The sequence below is a fragment of the Barbus barbus genome (assembly GCF_936440315.1).
Source record: "Barbus barbus genome assembly, chromosome: 31".
NCBI lineage: Eukaryota > Metazoa > Chordata > Actinopteri > Cypriniformes > Cyprinidae > Barbus > Barbus barbus.
Genome location: NC_136759.1, coordinates 21,403,887 through 21,428,560, shown reverse-complemented (window position 1 = coordinate 21,428,560; position 24,674 = coordinate 21,403,887). Strand labels below are relative to the sequence as shown.

General features: G+C 35.4%; 2 protein-coding genes across 3 annotated transcripts in view; both read right to left on the bottom strand.

The window, feature by feature from the left end:
- LOC306851477 (cell adhesion molecule 2-like) overlaps positions 1-24,674 on the bottom strand; it is a 232,849-nt gene that overhangs the window by 13,991 nt on the left and 194,184 nt on the right. Inside the window, exons 6-8 of the mRNA XM_079387741.1 lie at positions 10,502-10,663; positions 9,768-9,858; positions 8,738-8,916 (exon numbers count right to left, since the gene is read on the bottom strand). Of these exons, the coding sequence (XP_079243867.1) occupies positions 8,738-8,916; positions 9,768-9,858; positions 10,502-10,663 (432 nt within the window). The remainder of the gene's footprint in view (positions 1-8,737; positions 8,917-9,767; positions 9,859-10,501; positions 10,664-24,674) is intronic.
- Positions 12,107-19,546, bottom strand: LOC306851476 (uncharacterized protein). 2 transcript variants are annotated; one of them, XM_079387739.1, is made up of 8 exons: positions 19,479-19,546; positions 18,803-18,832; positions 18,481-18,524; positions 15,714-15,769; positions 14,475-15,440; positions 14,009-14,176; positions 13,822-13,917; positions 12,107-13,519 (listed from the first exon to the last, which is right to left on the bottom strand). In XM_079387739.1, exons 5-8 carry the CDS (start codon positions 15,435-15,437, stop codon positions 13,196-13,198), a joined length of 1,551 nt encoding a protein of 516 aa, XP_079243865.1. In that variant the 5' UTR covers positions 15,438-15,440; positions 15,714-15,769; positions 18,481-18,524; positions 18,803-18,832; positions 19,479-19,546; the 3' UTR covers positions 12,107-13,195. The 2 variants fall into 2 exon arrangements, with proteins under 2 accessions (XP_079243865.1, XP_079243866.1); XM_079387740.1 differs by lacking the exon at positions 15,714-15,769.

Here is a 24,674-nt window from a genome sequence, read left to right as displayed (position 1 = left end):
ATTCCCAGTGGAATATGGTGTGGGTGGCATAAAATATGATTAGGTTTTAAAAACAAATTACAGTTGCTAATTATTAAAATCAATTCCCTCATGGGAGAGCAGGCTAAGGAAAACTGACCTAAGACAAATAGTTAAAACACATCGAGGTGGAACATTCAGCACAGAGACCGCAGTGAAAGTGATGATCAAGCTGAAAATCAATGGTTCACAAAACAAAACAAAAACAGGACAGAAACTGCACATACAAAACAAAACATGTTTTCAAAAGGCCATACCATGCATAGACTGATGACTTATAATATTATGTTTTTATGTCAGCAATTCGACAGTCATTGCTGCAACTCGGTTCTAGAGACTACACAAGAACTTGAAGCTTTGTGTTTACTGTATGCCTTTCAGATAGTCTACAAGGACACTGAGCTATCTTCTAGAAATTAGTCTTGGTTTCTTAAGGTTCATTCATTCATAATAAAAGAAAACAAAGCTAATGACAAGAGGCAGACTTGGAAATAACATCCCCCCCCCCCCCCCCCCCAAATGTAATGTTTTATCAGAATTTTAAAAGATTAGTTTTTTTTTAACATTTCTAAATTTGTTGAATTCATTTTGGTATCTCTGAAATGGTATAATGTCAAAAATGTCATGGTAGTATAACCATCCTGTAATGATACAATAATTAAGAAAGTAATATTTTTTATTGTATTTCTTTTAATAAAAAAACAAGGTTAGCGGTCAAATGTCAACTGGTGCAACCAAGAAAACGTAAAAATATTAATGATTCAAAATAACTGCAGATTTGAACATTAAAGAAAGAAAGAAAGAAAGAAAGAAAGGAAGAAAGAACCTATTGTTGGTATATTGGCACACAACTTGATATTTGACATTGAAAATGGCCTAAAAGTTTTTCAAAAATGTATTAATGTGGCACAAATTTTTACCAAACCCCCCCCCCAATTATTACTTCTTTTTTTTCCACTGTAAGAAAAAATATATTAAGATTTACTTGGTTACACTACTTGACATTTGACACTGAAAATGGCCTAAAGGTTTTTAGAGTGACACAAATTTGTACAATTTTAAAAAAAATTCTACAGTTTTATTACTTTAAAATTATATTGATTATCCATTGTAAAAATTATATTAATTATATTAAGATTTACTTGGTTACACCACTTGACATTTGAGATTGGAAATGGTGGTATATATATATATATATATATATATATATATATATTCTCAAAAATGCATGAAAATGGCACAGAAAAAAAGTACATTTCTAAGAACATGCATTTTTTTCATCTAGTAGATGTCTATCCTTGTGCGATTGACCCTTATAATATAAACTGTATTTCTAACACTTCCAGACCATAATAAGATTAATTTCCTTTCACTGACGACAGTAAGTAGGCCAAAGGTTTAAGCATCCCCCATGTGAATGACAGCACCATGGAGCACCATGACATTTCACAAAGATCAGCAGTGCTCCCATGCAAGGCAATGGCTCCCAGCTCATGCTATGGAGGAGGTTAATTGGCGTAACCCGTCCCACCACTCCACAAGCCACATTACAGCGCCCTGTCTCGCAATGATGATGTCAGCACTCCAGCAAAAAATATTTACCTGTGGTTGCACCTGGGAAATCTTTAGCTGTTGCCATGGACGCAGACAGAAAGGGGCAGTAAGGGAAGACAAGGGTGAGGACATCACAAGGGGAGAGAAGAAAAAAAAAACTGGCCACAAAACTCAAAACCATTAATGAAGACGCCAACTGACCGCATTAACCTGCAGTCAGAATGATGGAACATGGACGACTGGGACGACAAGATGGTTTCAAGAACAAATTCAGTGTACAAAAACACACATCCTGCAAAACACTTCCATTTGGACATATTCTGAACTATACATTCATGCTAATCTCCGATATTTTCTACGTCCCACTGCACTGCTCTGTAATGATGCTACTTATCATGCAAATCGCTCCGTATTTCAAGCCAGTGAAGCTGAAGATATTTTTACTATATTAATGCCAGTTTAGTCATTTGAGTTACTAGCCTCTTTATCTTATGCAGATTGAGAAAACCAGCATGACAAATTGGGACATTGGGTCTCCTTCACTGTGCGTACTTAACATTTTGTGTGTGAAATCAGTATATAAACGTCTTCACAAACAAATCATGATTCATTAATACATTTCATACTCAAATTTATTCTGAATTTATGAGAAAAAAAATATGTATGTGAAACCACACATTAATAAAAATACATATTAGTAGAAAAAATATTATTATTTAAAATAAATAAATAATGATTGACAATTGTGTAAGAAATAAAAAAATAAGATTTACTTGGTCACACCACTTGACATTCGATGTTGAAACTAGTCTAAATATTTTTAAAATGACATAAATTTGCACATAAAGACTTTTTAAAAAAATAGTTTTATTACTTGTTTATTTTGCAATAATAATAATAATAATAATTGTATATTTAGGTGTAAGAATAAATTATATTATTACTTCCTTGGTTATACTATTTGACCAAAAACACAATTTTTTCTTTTTACACAATTTTTATTACTTTGTTTAGCAACTTACTTGGTTGAAAACTAACTAACAAAATATTTTTAATTGTACATGTAAGAAAAATTTAATTATTTTCTTGGTTACACCACTTGACATTTGACAAAAATGCTTTTCATTTTATTGCTTATATTTTAAGAAACATTTATTTGATTTTGTTCCTCTAAAATATATCCTTGACCCTTCTACAATATTAAATTTGTTTCTAACTTTTCCAGATTCTTTCTCACAGAAATAAAAATCATATACTCAATGTAATCATGTTAAGATGAAGTTTTATACATAGATATTTAATCTTAAATGCATATATTTCATCATATAAAGTGAAAGAGCAAGAAAAGCTGTGTTGTCGCTTTAGAGAAGTATTGTCTCTCTGTCTGTTTATAATGTGTTTGAACTGGTTTTGAGGATGACAAACTGGTTTCTCATTTAGGATACTTAAAATTCATTAATATAAGAACGATTTCAGGCGTCCAAGCAATTATTAGTGAATGAGACCTGATGTCTTGGTGATGACTTGCAGTGTTTATGGACTTTTTTAAAGGTACACAATGTCAATGTGGCTTGTCCCCATGCTTGTTTATCCCCACTGGAGTATTACATCTGTCCTTCGACTTACTGAAACAGAGCAGATGTCTGATTAGAAATGCCTTTTATCTCTCACCTCTTTGACAGCCTGACAACCAGAATTTCATCTGTGGCTAGCTTTTTTTCCCCTCAACACAAGAGCCAAAAACCTTTTAGTCCAATTTGTACAATGAGGAAAAAAAAGAATGTCTGATGTAAAAAGGAGGAGGTGGTGTGAAGTGGCAGCAAGAGAGATGGAGAAAGACAGAGATGGGAAGATCAACATTCGCGCTGTAGTTCAAACGCGGCGTGACTGTTCCCACCTTATTTCTGCTGCGGGCAGAGTGTGTTTCCCGCAGGGTTTCTGATCTGGGTGTATCTCACGAAACCTGTCACGAGTATGTCTGGGCCGGGTTTCACTTCACATTTTAGTGTTGTTGATGGGGATTTCGTCCCTAGTGGCTGATAATAGTACCACAATTTTTACATTTTTTATTTTTACATTTATGCATTTAGCAGACGCTTTTATCCAAAGCGACTTACATTGCATTCAAGTTACAGTTTTTACATTTTATCAGCTCTTGCTTTCCCTGGGAATCGAACCCATGACCTTGGCGTTGCTAGCGCCATGCTCTACTATTTGAGCTACAGGAAAGCCACAAGCTACTAGCGTTGGGATTTAGAGTTATTTTTTTTTTTAAATATCCAATGCTCTGCAAAAACAGTAATATTGTAAAATATTATCTTTAAAATATTAACTTGTTTTTGTAAAAAAAAACAAAAATAAATAAAAATATATTTATATATATCTACTTATTTTTTAATCATCAATGTTGAAAATAGTTGTACTGCTTAATATTATATTATATTATGTTATATTATATTATATTTCATTATATTCAGGATTCTTTGTTGAATAATGTTTCAAAAGAACAACATATATTGAAAACAGTTTAACATATTTGTTAAATATTTTGTAAAATTATAAAAGTCTTTACTGTCACTTTTGACCAAATTAACGCATCCTTGCTGAATAAAAGTATTAATTTCTTTAAAAAAATTTTGATCCCAAAATTTTGTATATATTGTTTTTACCTTTTGGTGCACTTCAGGTATGGAAAATGTGCAGATAATATTTATATGTACACTGTAAAAAAAAAAAGTTGAGCTAACTTAAAATGTTAAGGCACCCAGCTTCAGCAGATTTTTGAGTTCTCTCAACTAATTTCTTTAGGAGATTCTCAACTTTTTTTTATAAACTTAAAACAACAAGATGAGTAAACTCAAAAAACTGCTGAAGCTGGTTGCCTTAAAATTTTAAGTTGGCTCAAGTTAAAACTTTACAGTGTATTTATGCATATAATATTTTTTGTGAAGCAAAAAAAAAAAAAAAAAACTATATACATTTTTTTATTTATTTTGCATTTTGATTTCTTCCTGTAGAAACGCACTATATATATATATATATATATATATATATATATATATATATATATATATATATATATATATATATATATATATAGATTTCTTTTTTTTTATTATTATTATTTCTATTCAAGCTTGGCCTCGTGTGAAAGAAAAATAGAAGAAAATAATTCTAAAGGCAGCCTCATTTTGGGACACATTCTATGAAGGTTTGTCACGTTTTTGACTATCTTTTAAACATTTTTAGGGTGAAACATGACCTGGATATGTTTTCGTGCGATTCACCCATTGGCCCCGTTTTACATATCACCTTGCCCAAAACAGCTTTATTTACATGTTTATTTTCTGTTTTTCTTGTTGGTCAAGGCTCCTCTTTTGGTTCCTTAATGCTTAACGTGAGTGTTTGCTCGTTTCCTGCGCCTGGACTTCAAACACAAGTTGTTTTGATCAGTCTCTGCCTCCCGCACCCTTCCTTTACTCGTCTCCCAAACTGATTACCGATACATAATTAGCTCTTTTAAATAAGACCTAAGACTGGAGAGGAGGAAAAAGTAAAAAGAAGTATAAATACAACTCAGCATTTTCAAGCTATTTGGCAAGGATTTCGTTTAGGGTCAAATTGCCTCACAAGTGCCTCTGGAAGCATTTCATCTCTTGCTCATGCAGCAGGGCGTGCTTCTGAAAAGACGTCAATTTTATGGATGTTTGCATGCTTTTCTGAGCAAGTAAACGAAACTCTTTTTCATCTGTTCTCATGGTTTTAATTGAGAGGGGGTTGGGAGCGAACACATGCTGATTATAGGAAGCAAGCAATAAATATTTTACAGTTCAAGCAAGCGCCGGATTAAACCCACGAGACGTAAATGCTGATGCTCATTTAAAAGTCAGAGGAGAACTCAGGGCTCCAAGCAGCCAGAGGGAGTCTCGTCTGCTCAGACCTACTGCTGGGTACAATTAGACTATACATTATACCTGCAGGAGAGATGTCACAGGTCTCTCAGTGGCTCAATAACACTCACATAGGAGCGTGCAGACCAATACATGGATTTTCCCATCCAGCGGAGCAATCGGATTGGCTATGGATGCTGCTGTTTGTAGCTCATGCTTGTCTTTCTGCAAATTCTCTGCTGCATGCTTGACTTCTGAATATATGGAGGTTTCGCTTTTGTCTTTATGGGCTTTTTTGACTTTGATTTATACAATAGGAGAGAGGAGAGAGTGGAAAGTAAGGCGAAACCATGGGAGTGTATAGCTCTATGTGTGATATTGCTACTACCTATGCCAGTACAGCTCTAATGAATACACTATAGAGCTACACATATATAGCAGTCTCCAGTGACTACATATATATATATATATATAGGGATTGGTATATGCTTTTATGGAAGCCAGCAGCCTGCTTGTTTTTCAAATTATAATGTTTAACAGTGGAATTTGTGGTACATTTCAAATACTTTTTTGCTTTAAATCTATTTTTGTAATGTTGGGATTCGCCTTGTTGGTTTGGTTAACTTATAATGCTTTAACAAACACCTTCATTAAAAAAATCCCTATGGAATTCATGGAAAAATACTTCTGGAACCAATGACACTATACATGGTAACACTTTAGTATAGGGACCAATTATCACTATTAACTAGTTGCTTGCTAGCATGCCTGTTATTAGCATATTGGCTGTTTATTAGTACTTAAAAAGCACATATTCTGCATAAGCATATTTTACATCCCTTATTTTTTTTAATTTATTCAATAGAATTTGCTACAACAGAAGTCTGAAACTCTGTTGCAGATGTATATCTTTAAATGCACATATAAATCACGATTACCATTACTAGTATTAACTATTACTAGTACTGTTTCTGTGAAAAGTGTAAACACTGTGGTACTATCAAAGCATTGATATGTTTATTAGAGCAACCTCAGAAGTCCAACATACTCTAGTAGCATTGGCTCGAACCAATGGGGTGAGTTTTTGGGCGGGACTAGCTGTTAGTTCGACCAATGGCAGTTGGAGTGGAGGTGTAATAGAAGGAAACCCGCTAAAGGAGTCCTTATTTTTAAGTCGAAGCAGTGAAAGTGGTGCAAATGTGACACCCTTCACCTTTAAAGACCTTTAAAGATGCATTCTGAATAGATGTGTACATGGTACTAATATTTTTAGAAAATGTTATTACGGAAATAATATATACCTAACCGCAAACTTGAATGTTTTTTTTTTTTGGACATTTAACTGCATGTTAATTGAAATTAAATGAAAATGTATTGCAGTTTACATATTTATTAACTACAAATAGCTGAACTTTAGAATTTTATATGCAATTTCATAATTGCTTCTATTGTCTTTGAAATATGGTTAAGATGTACTGCTGAATGTACTAATGAGCATTAACTGTAAACTAAAATATACTTTAATGTCATTAGTATTGATACTTGTGTCATGTATTTAAATATATTTGTAATTACACATTAAGTAACAATTTTTAAAATGTTAAAGCAAATTTAAAATATATTAACTTTAAATGTAATATGAAACAACACACTATAGTTGTATAGTACATGTGCTGTAGCATAGTCAACACATCAAAATGAGTGTACTTTATTAAAGCACAACACAAATTATTAAAACAATGATTTAAAAACTACTTTAAAATGTTTCCTTTTTAAAAGTGTACTTAAGCGTCTTAGGAAACATGCACTAAGTACACTTAGGCAGCCTTTCATTTCATTAATTTTGTATTATCTGCATGACCATTTTTTTTAAAATATATAATTATAAGTTTTTAATTACACTACAAGTGCACATTCAATAGACTTAAGTACACTTCATTTTCACAAGGGTTAGTTCTAACTACATTAATAATAATTTTTTAAAAGAATAGTGAAGTTGAATCAGAATTAGAATCATTTTGATACCCATGTCTAAGGATAAAACACGAAAAACAAAACTGAGTAATGTTACACAGCACAGCCCAATTTGCCATCCTACTGAACAGAATACTAACATAACACAATTTGCCATCCTACTTTGTATTTATTGCCTTTCCTAAACACCAAACATTCCCATTTCTATCTGTCCTCTGCAAATGAAATTGTACCTACCAGCAGACACATTAATAAACGGAAATTAAAACGGTAACTGGAGATGAATAGGGAGTGCGTGATTTCAACTGACATTTATTGCCACTTGGCAGTCGTACCATTAGCAAATTAGGTTCATTCAAGAGCCGAGTCGGACAACTCATCCTGAGAGGAAGGGCTTAATAAATATCACTCGGGTGAAGTCAGACATCTAGATGAATTAGAAGGTAATGAGTCATGTGAATGAGATTCTCCCTCACTTTTTCTCTCTACACCTGTCTTTCAGTCGCTTCCTCTCACCTCTTTAACCTGAGGGCCGAGGTTTAGTTTTTCCTATAGTAAATGCTGCAACAAAAAGTGTTAATTTCAGTTGACGACTATTCAAATGTAGTTAGCATGTCGCTAATATATTGTTATGCTAACAGATAGCTTTCTGTAACCTGATTCATTTGTAGAGCATCTATACTAGTCTTTATTTTGTGTGTCTGTTTGTCTCGTTAATGTTTCCAAATAAATTTGGGGCAATGGAAAGGCACGTAGAACTGTGGGCTCGACTTTCAAAAGGCGTCCGTCCATAAAGGCCCCTCCTGCTGAGACAAATCCTGCGTCTTTGTTTTTAGTACAACAAATGCGTACCTTCCAAATGATTTCTCTCAAAGACTGCTGTTGGGCCTATTAAAAAGCGATGCTCCAATCTGTCTCTGTCCCAAGCGCTCTGTATCTTCCTTCCAATTTTAGCTTGACAAATGCTATCTGCATTAGCAGTGGACCCTTAATTGTGTGTTCTTCTCTTGCTTTACTTCCTGTTTTGGAGAACCAACTTATCATTTCTGGCTCAGTCTCACTTTGGTGGCAAATACTGCAGCCACCAGCAGTTTCTGCTGTGTACCCTCAACACACAAAACCATTGGTAAACTAGGCCACAAGGAGTTTACTGAGTGCGTATGTGTCTTGATGCGGATTACGATGGATATTAACATAAACTTTCACAAATAAAATTAATAATGAGAACACATGAGAATATAAATAAAGAAACTCATGGATTTATTGCCCTCCAGAGGTTATGATGACCCAGAAGTACTTACCATACACATACAGTGTAAATTCATCCCTGTTGGTGCCGAGTTGGTTGCTGGCCTCACAGCGATATGTACCGTTGTCTGTTTTGTTGAGTGTAGTTATGATTAGATCTCTACCCTCCACAATCATTCGTTCAACATCAGGAAGCTCACCTCCATCTTTTGTCCATAAAACTGGCTCAGGCCTGAAAACGAAAGAGTAATATAGCTTGAGGCCTCAGAAATGTACAGGTCAAAAACTCAGAAAACACTGGTATGTCTGTACATAAGAATCTCAAAATGTTTGCAATGTTGTAAAGGTTCACAAACCTGTGATTTTTATGCATAGCAATTTAATTTAATTTAATTAATTTATTATTTTTTATTTTACTGGGTTATTTTAAACTTTATTTTGCGTTCATACTATATAATATAATATAGTAAACTATATAATAAATAAATAATAAACTATATAATTTAACAAAGGATACACACATTCCGATATAAACTGCATGGAAGCTGTTATTTTGTTAAAATATTTTATTAAAATATTGAAATTGGGATGTAGTGCCAGAAAACGGACAGTTTCTGCTATTTTATGTAGATTTTTACTGTATATTTCTTAGCTTTAGTACAGAAAAAAAAAAAATTTGAACACAAGAATGCATCTAATATAAATGCCCCCTGTATTACTTCCATTGTAAATATATGAAAAAATCTCAGTTCCTTTAATCTGTTTAGGGCATAGGTTTAGTAGGCTGGTGGCAGAAAAGATTTGTCTCTCGTTTTGTTATCATTTCTGCTCAAGGAACTTTTTACGGTTTTGTCCTCTACCTCTGAAAGGTCACTTTAAAAGAGTTACAACTGTCTCTACACGATTATATGACGCACTAAATCGCTCCCAAATATCACAATCTGATTTAGTATTATTGCTTTTTGTTCTCGGCATGCAGATAAGGGCTGCCTTGAGACGTGACGATTCTGCAAGTTCAACTTCATAAGACAAACCATATTCAAATAATGTTCACTTAGGTGATCAAAAGAATGCTGTACTCACAGTGGGTTGCCTTTGGATACACACTCCAGTTTGAAGTATTGTCCTTCCTGAGGTACTATTACTGAGCGCACAATCTCTACCTGAGGAGGATCTGGATTGAGAAAGCAAAATAAAGCAAATAAAAAAAAATAAAAAAAAATCACAAAACACAAAAAAGAAACAACAAACAAACAAAAAACAGAAAACACAACCAAAGCAAAACAAACACACAACAAAACAAAATGCAAAACAAAGACACAAAACAAAACACAAAATAAAATAAAACAAAAGGTAAAACCAAAACATAACACAAACACAAAATAAAACAAAAGTCACAAAGCAAAACAAAAACACAAAACAACCAAAACATAACAAAGCACAAAACACAAAATAAAACATAAAACACAAAGCAAAATAAAAAACACAAAACAACCAAAACACAAAATGTAAAAATGTATGAGGAAAAATTATCTTCAGTGTAAATATTATATACACATACAATCAAACTACTAGCATTTTGTCACACCACACAGCACATAGCTTGTTAATAGAAATGTTTGACTATTTTGAAAAAATTGTAACTGAGCTACTCTTACACTACTGCAAAACATTGCTAAATTGTGGTTACTGCACACACAACACTGTCTCTGCCACTCTTTAAACCAGTGCCAGCAGACATCCTGTTTCAGCTGATCTCAGAGCAGTTTCTGTCAAACTAAAGTCAGGAGGGAAACTGATCCAAATATATGACTCACAGTGGACCTCCAGCACTTCTGTAACCTGGTGTGGCAAGGAGCCCAGAGCTATGTGCTCCACCACGCAGGTGTACGCCGCTCCATCGTCTGTCCTGTCCACCTTGAGGTGTATGGTGCTCCGGACCGTGAATGACCTCCCAGTGGCGTTTACCTCCTTCTGACCTGCCAGAACACAGTCACAAGAAAACCTATCAGGCTAATGTTACACCACACAGCACTGTACAGGTGCTTCCTTTAGCATGCATTATGATCATTAAGTTTATGTTGTACTCAAGAATGTAACATATATACCCTAGATATATAGTCATGCATCAGAGAGATATATAGAAAGTATATACAGCCTAAGCATATTGGATAATTTATTTTACAGATTTCAGATGACTTCACATTCAGTGTGAATAGCATCATACATTCAAGAATTACCGTGCAAAAAGCTGCTGTTCCAAGTATCAGTTGGATACTGCTTATACACAAAATTTCAATGAACGAGAATTTAATATTAAATAACTTACATTCAGACACAATATTAACAGTTACTTTTTACTGTTTTTTTCCACCAATGCAAACATGCCTACAACAGTAATTCATTCCTGAATGAATGGGTATTTCTGAACAAATCAGTTGAGTAAATGATTCAACTACTCAATCAAATACACTTATTCCACTCCTAAATAGTGAATAATTCAATAATTCACTTATGATTTTCTGTCGTCTTAGAATGAATTGCGTGATGTATTACTTATTTATAAGTGACATTGGATAAAAGTCTCCACTGAATAAATAACTGAAAATTTAACTCACTCATAAACACAATCACTTGTTCATTCCTGAATGAATCAGTGTTTCTGAACTAATTGGTTAAGGAATCATTTAATGACTCACTAATAAAAACAATAACTTGTTTTTTCCTGAATTAATGAGCGTTTTGAATGAATGATTCAAATGACTCACTCATACATAGTCACATATCACCTACAGGTGTAACAAAATCCCATTAATACACAGACTGACTGGAGTGTGTCCAAACACAGATGGACACAAAGAGTGACACATCTGCACTTCCTGGACTTCCTGACTGCGGGCCAATCCCATTTGAGGTATTGCATAAGAATATTTTATTTTCAAATTTTAGTTTTTTTATTTATTTTTGATTCCATCTCATACTATTTGTGATCATACAGGTATTATCCTTAAACTTTGTTTATACGCCAGGATCAGCAGCAACAACATTAAATTCTTCTGTCTGCAGAAAAGTTTTTGTTTGCAATCACACAGAAGAACAGCAATCCACCAATAGAAAATATCCTAATATCCTATACAGCTCAAAACATAGTTTATTGGAAAGCCTGTGGAAATGTGAAGAACAAAGCATCATTTAAAGCTTGTAAGGAATCCTTATAACGTCTGTGAGAGGAACAGCACAGAAAGTAATAGAGAATCAGACAATAGCAGTTAGAGCCATGTCTGTGTACACTGTAAAACCCGATAAGTTCACAGTACTCAAAACTTTTGTGGAAACTGATTACCTAAGATTTTTTAAGTAAACATACTTAAAAATTACAATTACACTAAACTTAAATATTTTTCTTTCCTTTTTTTATAATTTTAAGTACAGTGTACTTAAAAACTTTACATATGCTACACTAAAGTTTTATGTTTTCAATACTAACTGTTTTTAACTACTTACCACATATAAATAAAATATTTTATTCAAGAAATAAACTCCTTCTGAATAACTCGTAGCCTGATACATATGAGTTCAAAACACTAAAAAGAAGCACACACAGAACTGTTGACATATAATTAAAGGGTTTTTTATTTACTATTAAATTCTTTGTCTATTTTGTGCAACTGTTTATATAAATCTCTGTAAACATGTAACAAATCAAATTAGAAACTGTTAAAACATTGATTATAATTTTTTACACCCATGGCCATTATTTTGCAACATGGCAAATCAAAATAAATAAAATCAATAAAATAAAGCTCCTCCAAAAAGAAATGTTAAAAAATTATAAATTAAGTCAAAACACAAACAATAACACATACCTGATTGCATTAAATATGCAACAGAGATAGATTGTACAAAACGTAAATGTAAACATTTAAATGCTTTAAACTACATGTTCCATTGTGTAAAGTGCAACTGAGGTAGATCTAACAACTTACCAAATGTTTAAACTACATGTTAAACAATATACACTTGTAAACAACCTTAAAATAAACAAAATCTGTTAACAAAAATCAAGTTTCTGTTGTAAGAGTGCAACTGGGGTAGATCTGGTGCAGAAAACAACCTACCAAATGTAAAAATGCTGTAAACATGTTTACCTTATAAAACAAATTGAGATAAACAAAGGAAGTGACAATATTAAAGTAACAACCTACCAAATGTTTAAACTACATGTTTAACAATATACACTTGTAAAACACCTTAGAATAAAAAAATACAATCTGATTGCAAAAAGTTTTTGTTGTAGAAGTGCAACTGAGGTGGATTTGGTGCAGAAGACAACATACCAAATGTAAAAATCCTTTAAACTACATTTTCTACAACATACGCTTACAAAACTACTTAGCAGGAACTAACAAACCCAGAGTGCAATCAAGATAGATTTGGTGGCCAGGACACAACCTACCCAATGAAAACATCCAAGCACTTAAAACAGCACTTGTAGACAAGATGGAATTTGCCTACAAAGTAAGTAATAGTTCATTTTTTAGATTGAGTAAGCAGGGTTTCAGAGGTTTACCATCATCAAGCCCCATCAGCATTTTCTGGATGAATGTGAAGGTGTGAATCAATTTTCTTGGGTAATCCAAATGCAATGCATACATTAACCCAAAGAGTAACACAAAGGCCTCAGGAAACGTGGGGATGTCGCTCAGTACAAACTCATCTTCCACCACAACAGCGGTCCTTGCCGGATTGAAACAGACAGGACCAGTGTTCTCAGTGACTTCCATCACAAGGGCAAGAGGGGTACCAGTGATGTCTGGCTCATCCGACTCCTCCACCTGGAATGCACAAAGAGGGTCCAACTGTAAACATGTCTAGTAATGAATTACATCATCAGGTATATCATAAGAATTTTTTGGTTAACTATCACTTTAATATAGTATCATACTTAACCAGGCAGGCCTTTTCAGTTTACACAGAATTGGCCCAAATTTAAAAACTAGACAAGAACATACAGAGAATTTGCAAAAGTAGAGTGAAATAAAGTTGAATATATATTAAGGTAATTTGTTAATGAAGACTAAAAAACCCTGGTAAGCACAAAAACTGATCCTGTTTGGTGAGTGCACTGAATGCTTACATTCCATGTCTTAAAAAACTGTGGGTCATCTTCACGTAAGTATACTGCTAGGGCACGAAGAGCTACAGTGCGCTTTATGTTGATATCATGCACATCCTTGAAAGACAAGCAAAAATAACAATGAACAAGCAAGCAAAGTTATTCTGGGTTCAATAATAGAGTTGTACAGTCTTTGTCTTTAACTCACCTCACGATCATAAATCCTGAGGATGTCACGCAGCACCTCCGAGACCTTGGCAGTATGTGATGCTTTTTGCCTGTACAAGGCAAATAGTTGTGGCGTATGCCTGTCCAATTCGGCATAGAACTGGTTTCGAAGATTGGTGTTTGTGATGCGATGAAACTCTGCGCAAACCTACAAAATCATTAATACACAAAATGTATAAATGACATCAAAACAGCCTTAGAGAAACATTCAATGCAATCATCTTGATAGAAGTTAAGCATTATTCTCCAAAAAAGTTTCTGCTATCTTTCAAAGATTAAGTAGTGGCCAATTCACACATTCAACAAATGCTAATAAGCAGCAACAAACCCCAATAGTTCAAAAGTCTCATTGACAAACTAGTTTGTTAGTGTTTGCTGGAGCCGGACAAGTAATTTAAAGATGAGGCAGAAAAGAGAAATGTAGATGTTTTTTTTTTTTTTTTTACCTGCGACTCAATCCGAAGTGCTGGCCATTTCACCAGGAAGTCCTTCAACAATGGGTTTTCCTGTACAATCTCCTGGCGACGAAGGGAAAATGTCATCTGCATAAGATTATCTATCAACAACAGGTTTTTCTCACTCTTCTCAACTTCGTGTAGAATGTCTAGTCTCATTTCTTCCAAACTGGCCTGGTTTTGTCCCTTTGGAAAGTTTGGAAGGAAGTTCACTTCTGCTCGTCTTGCTCGTTTTATGTTGGAGTGGGGATGGTCTTTGTCAGGATTGTTCTTACTTCTTTTGCCTGTGTTGACCGACACCTCCAGACATCCAGATCTGGCTAGCTTGGTACGGTAATTGCCCATTTTGAATTTAAGGCTTATCTTCCATCCATACCATCCATTTTCACTTCCAGGCTCTTTAAGGCATGGATGAGCTTTAACAAGAGCCTCTGCTGCCATACCCACATCCTTGTCACTTGGGTAAGGTTTGAAACCATGTATTACTGATGCCATGCTCTCTAGGATGTTGTGCTTTTGGGCCCTGGATAATTTCAGTGTCTTTCCAGATCTGTCATAGGCAATATTTCCCTCTTCAAGCACATGCTCGACTTCATAGGAAAAAGTAGGCACAGGAAAAATGTCAGGCCAGGTCTTCCGACGCTCGCTTACAGGCACATGAGGAAGGATTTCTGTATCAGAACTTGCAAGTGAGCTGGCATCAGATTCGGATCTAACAACTTTGAGTGTTGCCTTCTCTGGTAACTCTTGAATATCAATCAGACAGCTCAGTTGTCCATTAAAATCTGCATCCTCATACTGCAGGGTAAACTCAAAATCCAGTCTTGGCTTGACTTTCTCTCGCAGTATGGCGATTAGATCATCCACTGATTCTGGTCGTCCAGTCAAAGTTACTTTCACTGCAATATCTGTGGCAATGTAAACACGCAGCATGAATTTCTGGGGTGCTGCCATCGTCTGGAAGACAAACAAAACAATTGATGAAAACAGGCATGGCATATTTATTAACATTTTTTAAACACATACAGAAATTAAAGTTATTCTCACACTATTATATTATGACTGATTAGTATAAAGACCTTAGAATGTAAGGATAAAGCGCTGCAGAATTTTGCTTTTTTGGCTTTGCTGACCACAAAATAAATCAAATTCTAACAGTTTTTTAATAATATTAAAATCTGAAATACAGTCAAAATCTGCAATTGGTTTAAAATTAACAGTCATACGTACATTATTAGTGAAGAAGAATGAAGCGTTTGGGTGTCAACAGCACTTTTCCTTCAAACCTGTATGCATAGAGGGGTAAAATGTCATTCAGCTCGGATAGGCTGTGGACAGTCATATTCCCTGGGGAAAGCTCATATGACCTCAGGTGTTCAATGTACCAAGACTTGTGTTCTTGGCAAAGAAATGTCACATCATTGTTAACAAGGAGAATCGATTCAATTTTGCTAAACTGGGGAAGTCCTCCTTCCTGTCCCACAGACACAAACATTCCAACATCAAAATTAGTTCCATCAGTAATGATACTTGATGTGCTGTATATCATGTTGCTGTTTGTTTTTTGTTCAATGTGAACTTTTGCAACTTCAGGAAGTGATGACACCAAAACAGAAGAGACATCTGTAATCTGCTGATGTGGTTTGAAGAATGATGGTGTTTTGAGGAAGTATGCCACCATGTGCTGATGCCGAGTTGCTAGTGTTTTCAGCACATTCTTGAAATTTTGTGTATCATGAACTACACGCTTGAAAAAGCGGTGCTTACCTTCAAACCTCATCGTCCACAAATGGACAAGAGGCCCAAAACAACGTATGAGATCTGGATAATGCTCCAGATAATGATGCTTGGGGAGCAGTCGGAACTCTGGAAAAACCTCTTGAAGGATTTGTCTGTGATCCTGTATCTTAGTTTGCAAATAATGAATGGAATCTTCATCAAATTTTGGAGATAGCACCACTTCCACAACTTCCTTCAAATCCATCAAAACATTCCAAAAACCATTTTCCTCAGGAACCATATTGCCAATCATCAATGGGAGTAGTCTCAATAATGTGAGATTTTCGTGACCATTGCCACCAATGGTCCTTTTTCCTGCAAAGTTCTTGGGAATGGGATGTGGCTTGTCAGTCTTGTCTGCATGTTGGTATGGGAATGTCAGAATTTTCTTGTTCAAATACTCCAGGGTAAAATATTTGAGCTTAATCATCTCCTGAATACACAGGGCCAACTCCACTGGAACAATGCCTTCAAAAAGATCATGAAGGACATCAGGCGGGAAACCAGTGATTGTGTGAAAACACTGCAAACTCTCTCTCAAGACACAGTCTCTTTGGACACCAAACTGACTGTGACCATCCCCTTGTAAAACATCCTGCAGGTCATGATCATGGTTGGCTTTTGTCCTTGGGGTAAATTCGCCATCTCCAACAGCAGAAGATTGAATCTCTTCTCGTGTAGCTTTGCAGAACCTACAAACATATCCAGCTCTGAAAGACTGCACAAAGCCTGCTAAGGAATGGGCTGCTAGATTATCAGCCACAACAACTGAAACAGTACCCCGAATTGACTGACCAAGGGACTCGATAAAAACCCCATCATGTTCAAGGCAGCCAAGGTCTTGCAACAAAGGAGAAAGTGCTCTTTGATAGCCACAGCTGTGAAGATCTGGTACCTTACATAAGACTGCGAGCTGAATCACATGCAGTGCAGATCGATATTTAGATGGCAGATCACCAAACATCCAATAGACTGAACAGAGTTTGTGGATCTTACGTGAAGTCCCAAGTGGATTAGCGATTTCTAGATCATCTATGTATAAAATCAATGGCAGTGACAGTTCTGAAGATGACAACAAAGTATTCTCCTGGAAATACTTGCCATCTTTATGGCTCATATAATGACCTTCTTGTGATGCCTTGGTTTCCTTTATTCGGTCAAGGATGTCAGTATGTTTGAATATTTCCTGGATCATCTGAAGTATTGGGACATAAACGACTGTGCGCCCAGACTCCAACACGTACTGCACTGGCTTTACCACAGGAAATGTTTTTTCGAAATATGTTTTTCTTCGTTTATTTGAAGACAAGTCCTCACCTTCAGCTGTGGCACTGACAAAAATGTTTGTGTCATTAACAGCATTTACCAAATCATTCAAGACAGCTTCAGCAGGAGATACATGATGCTGTTGTAGTATCTCTTTTATAGTATCTTTGATAAGAGGTTGCGATAAGGAAAATATCTCTAACAGATGATCAACTATTTCCTGACATGCCATGTCAGAAACATGGAGAACAGTTTGCATCTTCAGAAACAGGGAAGACAAATTATGGTGTAACTGGGCCCTTAACTCTCCGATGTTGACATTTTCAGCCCCAGGAACAGAATTTGAAGTGTCCGCAATCCAACAAGGAACTGGATCATCTGCATTAAGGTCTGCAGTGCTTGTGACTGGGGAACTGTCATTTTCCATTGATACAATATGATCACAAAAGTCTAAACTTCCCGAATGCTTCCTACTTTTGTGAGCATTAAATGATGAATATACATTGGTGTGGTAGGTACAGTTCTTAAACGGGCATGTCACATTTTCATGGTTCTTTAAGTGGCTCCTTAAATGGCAGAACATGTTCGATTCTGAGAAGGGCTCTTTGAGGCCACACAAGGGACAGGTAAAAAATGAACATCCTGTTTTTGATCCTTCACTATCAAGAGTTCTCTGTGTGTCTTTGTGAATCCGTGACAAATGAATTTTCAGTGCATTAAATGACTGAAATGTGCAAATGCAAGAGTCATAGAGGCATGGCAAAGGGCTAACTCGTGAGTAATGACTGTGCTTTAAACGGTAGTGCCGAAATAACTGTGCCCGGGTGTCTGAGGAGACAGCACACAACTTGCACTTCCACTCCATTGATTTTTTTATCCCTACAATTGGAGTGAATACTTTTTTAAAACCAAGAAATTTAGCCTTAACTTTACATTGTGTTATGTAACTTACCACTGGAATTGAATCAGATCTTCACAATAACAGGGACTATACATCTATACAGGAAAACAAAAAATAGCAGCATTTTAGTTTTCATGATTATAATAGATTAGATCTGGCAAATGCTACAAAGTCGACCAATGAGGCCAAAGCATGTTTCAGACTTTCAGTCATTGTTTTGTACAATTTGTACATTGCTTTGTAAACTCTGAACACGTTATTCTACTTCACTCACTTGCTAACTTGATCTGTACAAAATTAGATAAATATTCAATGCAGGTTTACGTGTGAAGCTGCTAAAAATATCTGAAGTAAACGAAAAAAGGATACTTACCAAGTTCACAGACTCTGCATCCACTTTAGCCTACAAGGCAAAAAATATGTAACTGTTAATACGAGCTTGCCGGTGTCTCTACCATACCTAGTTTTCACAACTCTTATTATTAACTATTTTTCCAATATATAACTTTGTGTCATTAGCCTTAACGTAATGGATAAAAGTTACAGCTAGCCGCAAGCACATTAACAGCTGAAGGCAAGCATAAATAAGCATTTTCCAGAACAGATCGCTTAACAAAAACAGAATAAAAAATTATGACTTCCCAGACAGCAAGCAGCGTTGGCCCAGATCCGGCTCACATTTGGCCCAGATCCGGCTCACATTTGGCCCAGATCCGGCTCACATTTGGCCCAGATCCGGCTCACATTTGGCCCGCATGGATTTCACTCAGGCCAGATATAGACCGGATCTGGGCCAAAACTATGTTGCTGACTTGGTTCCGCTGACTAACTGATTACAATATTAACGTTACATAATAAATTAAATATGGCAATGGGGTTAATGGTTAAAAAATGTGCGCGAAGCAGAGCACTGCAGAGACGCTTGTCGAGCTTTCTACGTTAACGTTACCGGTAAAAAAGACAGCAAAGCCAAACATGAAACATGTTTAAAAGATATACTTGTAGTTATTATGATAAAATAAAAAGCAGATTAAAAAACATTTACTTACAAATCTCCCCACGTGCGTCCACACTCACACGAGTGTCCGCCATCTTGGTTATGTTTTCTGGTAGCGTCAGTCAGAACGATGGCGTACGTCCTGACGTAGATGACGTCATTGAACGTCACTCCGTATACTTAAAAAATATCACTTCAGTAGCAATGTATACTCAAAAATGATGAGCAACGCAAAATTAAAATTAAGTCATTTGTTCAAAAAATGCTATAGTTTTAAGTTCAATGAACTATGTAATTGATTATAATTATGGTGTTCTCATTTTTTATAAGTTAGTAGTACTGTTCGGGTTTACAGTGTACCGTGAAAGCTACAGCGGCATCAGGAATGGCAAAGTAAAACATCACCCTGGAGGATTGCCTCCAGCAAACATCTTACTACACATATACATGCATGACCTGCCCAGATAAAACAGGGGAGTATATCTCTTTCCCTTGATGCACATACACAGTAAAACGTTCAGAGCATCTTTGTTGTTTTGTTGTCCTTGCCTTTGCTTTTTTTTTGCCATCCAGATATCATCTCTGTTGTCTATTCAAAACATCAATAGAAAGAAAACTGAAGAAAAATACTAAAATGGCAAACCCTTTTTACTTCTATAATATGCTCAACTGGTAAAGCATTGTGCCGTGAACACAAAGGTTGTGGGTTCAATTCCCAGGGAACACTAGTATTAATAAAATTCATTTCCTGAATGTGCTGTAAGGCACTTTGGATTTAGCACCTGCCACATGTAATGTAATGTATTTCTGAGTGAAACAGCATGATGTGAACCGAAAAGGAAAGTCATTTAAAGGTGAAGCAAACTATTACCTTTTGATACAAAATATATGTGCTGCTTAGAAATAATGTGCTTCTTGTTTTCACTCACAATAAGACTAGAACTAAGGAAGTCGATTATTTTCATTCTTTGTTTTTATAATAAATCAATTACATCAGATGCCGATTAATTGACGAATATGTCAATATTAGCTGAAAAGCCAAGAAAGAAGTATAATTCAGATACATACTGTGGCAGATGAAAGCACTGAATAGATCAATGTAGCAGACTTTTGAACTTAATTTTGAATTTAATTATTTAATATTTAGAAAAGGATAATTAATAATGATTAAATTATCCCAAGCTTTTGAACAGTAGTGTACATGGTGCTTCAAAACACTCATGGTAATACCATGGTACAGTTTGTTAGTGGAGGTAATAATATGCTTATTATTAGGAAATATGTAAGAGTTATTGTTTGAATTGTTTTTGTAAGAATTTGGTGGCCCTGCTGGTTCTCAATATGATGAATGACTGGTATGTAATTTCATATACAGCATCTGGTGATAAATAAAAAAGTGTTGATTCTAATTGCTGTGGAATATGGTGCAGTGCGATATCTGGTCAGTGGTGAGAAAGATAGACGTTGTGCAGCTGAACTAAGCAACTGAAATCACATCTCTCTCTCTCTCTCTCTCTCTTTCTATCAACACTAGCGTTAGTCTGTCAAACGCTCCCTTTGCATTGCCTGCAGCGCTGCTCTGCTCCTCTAGATACATGCTATAATTTGACGCTTTAGGATGATTGATCACCTTTTTTTGAAGATGAACTAAACCACAAAGAAATGCCCATTTTTTTTAAAGGGATAGTTCACCCAAACATAAAAAAAGTCTATTTTATCATCATTTACTCACCCAAAGTGTCAAAGAAGATTTTATTGTAATGTCAGTTTTTATTGTAATGATTTGTTGGTGAGTAAATAATACATTTTTGGTGAACTATCACCAAAAGTAGTGGTGATAGTTTGAATTAGTGTCTCTATAGCAGTGGGACATTTGATGCCAATAATGAATGACGTTTATTTTGTTTAATCACTCTGAGTGTATGTTGTTTATCACATTCACTCTGCAGACAACTCCAATCTGCTGTTTCTCACCCTCCTCCAGAACAGACCTCTGTAACGCTTCTGGTGTTTAGGTAAACCTCTAGCAGTCAAAGACTATTACATTTCTCAGAGAACATCTAGAAAAATATACATTGTAAGTAGATTTTTTTTTTTTCATTTTTGATTACATTTTAATGTTGGAAGTGTTGCCAATGAGCTGCTATTTCTAAGGTGTTCTAAAAGTGCATTTTGTGCATTCCAAAGCTGTCGCTAGGGTGTTCTGTGTGGCATGGCAGATGGTTGCTAGGGTATTCCGGATTGTCACATACTAGCAAAAACACCAACCCACAAGGCTCGGGTCCATCATTCAATGTAAATTTATTATTATTATTTTTTTCTAATTGCAAATCTGAAAACTAACAGCACATCTCTACTACTTGACAAGCCACATAATTGAAGTAGTCTGTAGTGTGATTTATAATTAAAATTCCCCACTGTAAGCTGATCTGTAAATTATATATATATGTATATAAAAAATGCTGGGTTATCTTTTTTACCCAAATGCGGGGTTCAGTCCGTTGGGTCATTTTATTGGGTTGTTTTTAATATTTTTACTCAGGTGCTGGGTAGTTGTGGGGAAGGCTCCACCTCACGTGCCTTTATAGCTTCCTGGTCGTGATGTCACCCGCCCGTGATGCCTCGCCCTTCCATTGGACTGATTGTACAGATAATTCAGAGCACGGTCACGCTGAAGACGTTCCCAAAGCGTATCTGACACAGTGTCTCGTTCCCTTCGGGGAACCATGGTTACATGCGTAACCTGAGACATTGTTCTGTAACTAAGTTGCTGGGTCCTTTTTTAAAGCTGGTTTATTTTTTTCTACCCAACCGCTGAGTTGAGCTTGTCTCCGATGAAACTAACGCAGCTGCTGAGTCACAGTCAGAGCGAGGGCTTTTTGCGTAATCTATTTGGTGCACTTCTTCAGCTATGAATGTTTGTATACATTTGATTTAATTTATAAAGTGTTTACTGTGCTGTAAATTGTATTATTTTATGCAACATAAAAGGACGAGATGGCACTTCACATGATGGAAATGCCTTTTGCCTTGCATTACATAAATGGATATTATATATATATATATATATATATATATATATATATATTAGTACGGAGTTTAATTTATTAATTAATGTTCTCTAATCTCAGTATTGTTGAGTTTAATTTAATTTAATGTTAAAATATGTTCTCTAATCTCAGTATTGGATCAGATTTCGGTGACACACCGGCACAAGAATTAGCACTGTTTCGGTAAAAAAAGTGATTACAGAGAACGGTTGAATACATTAAAATGCTACTTTTAAATGTTACATGTTTTATGTCTAAAATGCTTGTTAAACGATGTAATATTGTAAACTATGCTGTATTCGACTAAATTAATTTGTCTTGTATTTTGTCCATGTGTTCTTGCTTATAAATGTATTAATAATAAATGTTCATGTTTTGATTATTGCTGTTGCCATGTTTTATTTTTATTTATTTTTTTCAGTCCATTTTAAACCAGCAATATAATAATTTTTAAACAATAGTTGACTTAAATAAAACAACCCAGCATGTTGGGTAAAAACGTTTAACCAACGAGCTGGGTCAAAATAATCCAGCATGCGTTCTGTCCAATATTTACCCAGCGCTGGGTTGCCGAATAACCCAAGTTGGGTTGTTTTTAACCCAACTTAGTATACATCAAGAGTGGCAACTGGAATAAAATAGGGAAAAACTAAATGTCCTATCAATAAAGGCAAAATGTAAAAAAAAAGGAAAGAAAAAAGTTTGTTTTTATAGTTGTATTCATATTCATTTTGTATTATTTTATAAGGGATACATATAATTATTACTCTTTATCCTTTATTAATAGAGTTCCATGCTATTATTTATATACTATACTTTAAACAGGAACTATATTTTAATAAAATTTATTACCAATTAAAATTTTTAAAGGTAAATTTGGACTTCATTTACTCACCCTCATGTCATTTCAAACCTTTCTGAATTTTTCTTTTGTCAAACATTACTGATATTTTGAAAGAAGTTTCAGGTTGTTGTTTGCACATATAATAGAAGTTAAAACAGTTGCAACATTGTTCAAATATCCTTTGTGTTCTGCAGAAGAAATAATTTTTGTGTGAACTGTCCCTTTAAGGACAAATGGTGCAACCAAATGAACTACAATTTAGGTACAAATTAACTAGTTACTAAACCCCTGCTGTGAACTTCATGTCCCAATTTAAGAAAGTCCTCAGGAATGGCTGGTGCAATCCCATCTAGATGTGGAAGAACAGCATAAAAACCAAGTGAAAGACTGGCCCAGAGGAAATTAGTGTAGTATATTTAGCTATTTAGCACAGATCTAGATATAGTAAACTGCAAAAAAAACAAAACAAAACAAAAAAAAAAACACTGGCAGTCCCCGTGGTAAATACGCTCTCAGGAGATCCTGGATTTGTGCTGAAGTTTCAAGAGTTGCAAGCACAGCTCGCACTGGAATTTCTGTCGACGGCAGCCAGGGTATCCATCAACGTGACCCGTTCCACAAGGCTTCATATCTCCCTGACCATCCTAAAGTAAGCGGTATCGCACCGTGTTACATATTCTGTTTGGGCCTGCGTGCTGGTCTCCAGAAGCACATCCAATCCGTCTCGCAAGATCAGATCACAGAGTGAGATTCCTTTGAATTGGAGTGAGTGACAGGCGGTCCGGCTGTGATGCTCTGTTCCCACGTGTCACTGGCCTTTAAGTGCGGCTTGCGTGAATGCCATCTCTGAGTCGGGCCTGTCTGACGGAGTCTCGGGCCATCAATCACCAGCACCAGATCATCCGACTGGGGCTTCTGCCTGAGATGTGTGTTTCTCAGCCCTCGGAGGGATGTCTGGGGTAACATATTGGTTAAAGTTGAACTGATGTATTACCGTATGCTGTGCTATCGTACAACGGATTGACTCAAGAGATGTAATTCCTTTTTAAAAATTATTGTGCATGTAGTCTTGTTTTAGTTGAGCCAAATTAATACTTTTATTCAGCATTTCATTAATCAAAAGTGCTGGTAAAACATTTACATGAGCACAACAGATTTGCAATTAAAATAAATGATGTTTCTATTCATCAAAGAAAAAAAAAACCTGAAAAAAGTATCATGATTTCCAGCACAACAAATGTTTCTTTAGAATTCAGAAGGATCATGTGACACTGAAAATTCAGCCTTGAATAGAAAATAGAAATAGAAAATTAATAATGTCAAATTCCAGCTATTAACAAACATTTAATTACGA